General features: G+C 43.2%; 1 protein-coding gene across 5 annotated transcripts in view; it reads right to left on the minus strand.

The window, feature by feature from the left end:
- dph6 (diphthamine biosynthesis 6) overlaps positions 1 to 6,000 on the minus strand; it is a 53,834-nt gene that overhangs the window by 29,025 nt on the left and 18,809 nt on the right. For all 5 annotated transcript variants that reach the window (XM_046062093.1, XM_046062095.1, XM_046062094.1 and 2 more), the window contains 5 exons: positions 3,659 to 3,720; positions 3,321 to 3,415; positions 3,069 to 3,162; positions 1,036 to 1,186; positions 497 to 622 (listed from right to left, as the gene is read on the minus strand). In XM_046062093.1, the coding sequence (XP_045918049.1) occupies positions 497 to 622; positions 1,036 to 1,186; positions 3,069 to 3,162; positions 3,321 to 3,415; positions 3,659 to 3,720 (528 nt within the window). The remainder of the gene's footprint in view (positions 1 to 496; positions 623 to 1,035; positions 1,187 to 3,068; positions 3,163 to 3,320; positions 3,416 to 3,658; positions 3,721 to 6,000) is intronic.

The raw sequence follows: 6,000 nt of genomic DNA on the forward strand, positions 1-6,000 counted from the left end.
ACTGACAAGCACTTTTGAATAAGGAACGACTTCTCAAGCTCTGCCACACCTCCTCGTGTGTCTTTAGCTAACACAGCAAGGAAAAGGAAAGATACCCAAGGGACAAAGAAGTTTTCCCCATATGTTTCTCTCCATTGAATTTTTAGGGCTACAGTAGGGAGTGAAGTACAGTAAGCCCTGCAGAATCTGTGTTAGTGAGCTGCTAAAATCACCCCTGGACAAAGGAATTCTGTATCATCTCCCCTTTATCATATCAAAGATGTAATTTTTATGTGATCGAAAGAAAACATGAGTTATTAAAGGTTAGTTTACTTGTGAGTGTCGTTCTGTGTGCCTTTTGCTTCAGCGATTTCAGAGAGGCAAAAAAAAAATTTCTAGTAGCCTCTTGCATTTTTGTAAAAAATATTTAAAAGCATGTCCATAGCTCTGGTATTATATGTTCTTAAAAAGTGTTCTCTCTCTATCAATACTCTCTCTTCCTCACACTTTCCCTTACTTTGCAGCTGTGTGAAAGCTGCCCATGTCTGGCCCTGGATCCCGGGTTCTTGGCTCTGAAGGCCGTTAATGCAACAAATCCACTGATAGCCTCTGGAACTTCTTGGTGAGCAGGATGGAGGGAGACCTGCAGGAAGAGATACAATAATATGAACAGGAAGCGAGTTAGCAGGTTTGGATTTCCGTAAATACTTTGTGCAGTCAGAACTACAAATGGTTGGCTTGATCAAGACTTTTAGAACATACAAAAGAAGAAGACATTTATTTATTTTTTAAGCAGGGCATGTGCTGTATAAGAAGGTAATTCATGCATATGTGGTTTGTATGTCAAAGGAGACTGTCACAAATACACTGCTGAAATGACAGCTCTCAAACAATCACTCAAAAATACTAGCATTTAGCATCATGATGCTGACCACATGACACAGATTCAGGGAGCACACATGACACACAGATATCATCTTACACACACACACACACAAAATACACATTCAAGCATGCATGTCAGCACGTGCATGTTTCGCCATAAATGAATCTCACCGTGGCCCCGCTGACAACTAAGGTCACAATTTGATGTAAATTCTTGCTGGTTGTCTTCAGCTTGATCAGCATATTCCACCTCCTCAGTCATCTTGTCAATGGCGTTCTGGCAAGGACAACTACCATGGGGCAAAGCTCTTGCCACCACATCCTGCAAATAAAGCACCACAGGGAATACATCAGGCCAAACGCCCACCAAAGAGCACTGAGCCTTTTGCAAAGACAGACAAAATGCTGTATAATTAACCAGTCTTTTTCAGATACCCCACCAAGCGGGCTGTGTTTGTCAGTCTTTCATGACAAGGGCCCAGACACACATAACTTCAAGGTGAATGAATATGAAACAACATGCTAACATATTCCTAGTTCGGGCGAATAGTGAGCGGTGTTTTCTGATACTGTAGATTCAATCATGCTGGCTGTCAGTCAAAACTCATGACTGGATGGGTTAGACATGTTTTGGATTTCAGTTTTTTTCTTCTGTTTACTTATACTTTGCCTCAACACTCTGCTACTTCTTTAAATAACAAATCATTACCATTCTCTGAGGCACACATATTACCTGCCAAATTCGGTGTCACACATTTAAATACATATTTCCTCAACGCCCCCCCTCGCCCTCCCAACACTGATTCACCCCCCATCTGCTGTCAACTGCATTAGGCCATATGATAATCAAATTAATTATACTTCAGCCCCTCTCTCCTGGCCAGCATGAAAAATAGCTTGACTAGCATTAACGGAGGGCAAATGATGGTGGTCCATCCCCACCCCCTGAGCCCGGTGCAGTTTCCTCTAGTGCTGGTGTCACCGCAGATCTGTCACCCTGACGAGAAGAGCTTCAGAAGGCTGAACCAGGGCAGGTTCTCCCCTGGTTGCCCCCCCCCCCCATCTCCCCTCCCCTCGCAGGCCCTGGATCTCCCTGCTCTTCCCCCAGAAACCTAGGGGGGGCTACAGGGTCTGCGGGAGCGTGTGAGCGTCTGTGTGTGTTTGTGTGATGGGGGTGGTAGCGGCAGTGTGGGGAGTGAAAAAATATATAGCTGTAGGGAGTGAGGCTGCAGGGTCACGGAGGTTGTGGGATGGGGGTATGTTTTCTGTCCGTAACAGTCTCAGCCCCCACCCAACATGCTGATAAACACACAAGGCTACAAACAGAACACGCATTCTCTTGCATACAAAGGAATCAAATGTACACATTATTGTGTGATATGCAAAAAAATACACGCGCAAATCACATGCTTTACCCTGGAAACATGTTAAGCTAGATGCGAGTAGCATCCCTCAGTGTAATACTTACAGTCTTAACTCGCTGCAACAAACATAATGGCACACAAGTAGCACCTCCTGTTGCCAGTAACACTCATTGGCTAGTAGGTGTTTTATTAAACCAGACAATTTTAATCAGAGTAATTAAAAGTACACATAAATTAGCCCAATGTCTTTATCACTGAATTCCAATTTAAGGATTATAAAGTCGTCTGTTCTTGCAGGGAAAGTAAAGCATTCTGAAGTGTCACCCTTCTTGTCTGTGAAGCCCCAATCAGCTCCTTCTAATATACCAAAAGCCAATTCCTACTGCCTCCCCGCAACCCCCGCCTGTGCCCGCTTAGCCAGCTACCTGAATGCAAAGCGCCTTAATGTGAGCAGACATGTTTATTAAGCTGGGCCTAGTTTCAGGCTGCAGTGAATATTGCAGATGTCAAAGTAGGCCATGTGGGGCTAGAGGAGAGAGAGCGAGGGATGAAGAGAGACCGAGAGCAAGAGTGTGCGAGAGAGAGAGACAGAGTGAGAGAGGCCCTATGGAGGTTTGATCTGAATCCTGCCCTACAGTGCTGTGTTTCTCTTCTGCTCGACAAAGTTATCAGACACCAAGAGGTTTTGTTCTTGTATTTGTTTTGCCCTCAGAGTGGTTTTAAAGTAATCAACCACGAAGTGACTCCAACTTTTGTTGTAAAATCATTGACTCAGCATTGAAGAGCATTGATCTTACTTGCAAAACTACACTCATGGATTCCTTCAGAAGTTTGATTCACCTTGTCTTTGCTCTCGGTGTGCATCTCGGTGAAGCGCAGGTAGCCAACTGGAGCGAAGGCATCTGCTGAGTGGATCACTGTCTCTGCCGCATCACTGCATGCACACACACATACAAATAAAAACTTTCATATAAAGTGGTGCTGGCAAAAAAAACCATCACTTTTCTGAACTTACAACAGCCACAGGCATGAAAAAGTGTAATTGAGTTCTGATGCAGACAAATTCTTGTAAGTTTATGTTGCTTTACTCACATAACTATCTTCCTTTGGAAGAGCGGGCAATCAAGGGTGAAGGTTTCATATTCACCTCCTTCTCCACAAATATGAACTCCATACATCTGGGAGAGCTAATCAGGGAAAACAAAACACCATATTAAAATAATTAATATGGTGTACAATAACATGTACTTAATATATAAAATTAAATGTTAAAGTGAAAGAAAAATGTATTTCTCTGCAGTAATAAGCTTTGACTTCAGATTATGCACTTCAAGATGTTTTAATACTTTGAACATGATCATCAGGAAACCTGACTTGTGAGCAAATGTTGTACACTTGGAAATAGTGTAGAGAGTAAACCAGGTTGTGACCTGTTTCAGATAGGGCTCCATGTCAGCCAGAGGTTTTCCTAAGTGCTTCTCTGGATCCAGGCCTGGCACCCACGTGGGAAACGGACACAGGGACATACAAACATACACACAGCGATACACAAAGACAAAAATACACACATAAACACCATTTCACACAGACACACGTATGGAAAGAGAGAGACAGAGAGGTCTGATCAGGAACAGAGAACAGTGATTCAAGATGACAGGCTGGGGAGGTTTACGGGCAGCCGCACAAACACACACGTAAACCTGCACCCTGGATCTATTTGTTTTACTTTGCAAGTAGTGTACACAGATCTCTTCGGGTAAGGGCAACAGTTTTCAATTGCTGGCCGCAGACCCCCACCGCCCCACCGCCCCCTCGCCCGCTGCCCCCTCATCTAGTTCCCTTTGAGAATATAAACTCTGGAAAGAGATCCTGTTTATTTGCCTTTTCCCTCCCCTTCCCCTGAAATGGTGCATGGAAGTGACTCACAACCATGGGAGAGAAAAGAAGGAGGGGAAAGAAGGTTCGAGGAGAGCTTTGTATGAATACCCGTTGGTGCCACACACCCAAAATACAAACTCACTGCACCCTCAGTCCCCAGACAAAAAAAAAACTACAACTACAAAACTAACCAAAAAGTATACTTGTAGAAAAAAAGAAAAACAGCCCATTGTCATTACCTCTTGCGCTTTCAGTAAGATATCTAAATCAAGACCATAAACTCACCCAAAGATTAGCATTTTGATCAGTCCTATTAAGGGATTATGTACATATTAGCAAGAAACAGTGAACACTTCATTCAGTTTGTTGAGCGTTGAAGAGTTTTACTTCTTTGTGACACTAAACCCCGATTTTGTCTTTCAGAAGCCGGCTCCTGATGGCACCACGCTGAACTCCATCTCACCTTGTAAACAACTCCTTTCACAAAGAAAGCGCAGCCTACGTTTCCCTACTGTACATTCTTCACTGTTCCGACAAAAAACAAAAGCCCTGAGTACCAGGTGTTTCTACAAAGAATACAACAGTAAAAACATAACAGGACATGAACGTAAAATGCTAAATTTTAGGAAATTCCAAACCATGTAGTTATATGATCCTGCGACTATGTTTAGCGTAACAAAGCCCTGATGGTTATCTAAAAATATGAGGGCAAAGTTACCGGACCCAAACAATTACATCTTAATGGTCACTGGCGAAGGCTTGCCTTATTCTCCAACATTTTCCATTTCCTTTTTCTGTTGCTGCCTATTAACTGATTGACATAATAATTAACAAGTTACTGATGACCTATACAAAGTGACGTGCAGTTGTGACAGTAAGTGCCATCGAAATAAGAAAGATATGCTGAATTGTCCTTAATAATGTCTCTGAAAATCCAATATAGCTCCTCTATTCCGAGACATTGCATGGTCCTGTTCAGTGGCACGTTCATGTGTTTAATTAAGGAAAGAAAGTTAATCGTAATGTGAAAACCTCTCCTCTCTCATGGCCTGACAACCTCAAAGGTTAACGTGTCATCCGTGTGCCCCATGGGGAGCACTGGATGGGAGACAAGAGGAAGGGGAGAGGAGACGTGAACGAAGGACGTCGCATCCCATCCTGGGTTCATCTTAATCCCAGCTGTGTCTCTCCCCCGGGCCCCGGTGGTCCAGCACTACGGAGGAGAGACGGAGGGGCCACAGCGGAGGGAGGGAGGGTAGAGAGAGTGTGGAGGGAGAGAATGAGCAGGCCCTTATTCTCTTCCCAGGGGATCTGTGGTCTTAATTAGTGTGAGAATATCTAATCTCAACATCCTCTCATCTTAACCCTGCCACAAAGGTAATAAGGAGGGAGAAAAAAAAGCATTAAAATTCAATCCCATTTAAATATCCTCTTTAATTAGTCATGCCTTTTAACAAATTTTAATAATTGGCTCTAAATTGCTGAGGGGATGCCACGTTTTTTAATATGTTCATTAACTTCCCTGCTCTTAAATAATATATGATACATGATTTGATATTTACAAGGAGGGAAGAGGATGATGGAAATTTGGGAAGACAGGAGTGAGTGATAAAATGATATAAAGATGGCATTAAGGTGGAAGCATTTCTCCCAAGACCACTTAGCACTTGTATGAGTGTTTTCTTAATCGATGTTCCTGACTGACTTAAGGTTACTGAAACGGTCTGGAAATGAGGCTAGCTGGAATGAGCTTGCACTTGTACAATACATGCCTTGAGAAGTCTTTGAGTAGCCACCGGTGTGAGCCTTCAGCAATCTCACACCACTCATTTACATGATCTTCACATCTCCGTCTCCTCTGAACCTGTTTTACAACTTGACCTAAACCCAATTA

This window comes from Micropterus dolomieu, linkage group LG11 (assembly GCF_021292245.1).
Source record: "Micropterus dolomieu isolate WLL.071019.BEF.003 ecotype Adirondacks linkage group LG11, ASM2129224v1, whole genome shotgun sequence".
In the NCBI taxonomy this organism is placed as follows: domain Eukaryota; kingdom Metazoa; phylum Chordata; class Actinopteri; order Centrarchiformes; family Centrarchidae; genus Micropterus; species Micropterus dolomieu.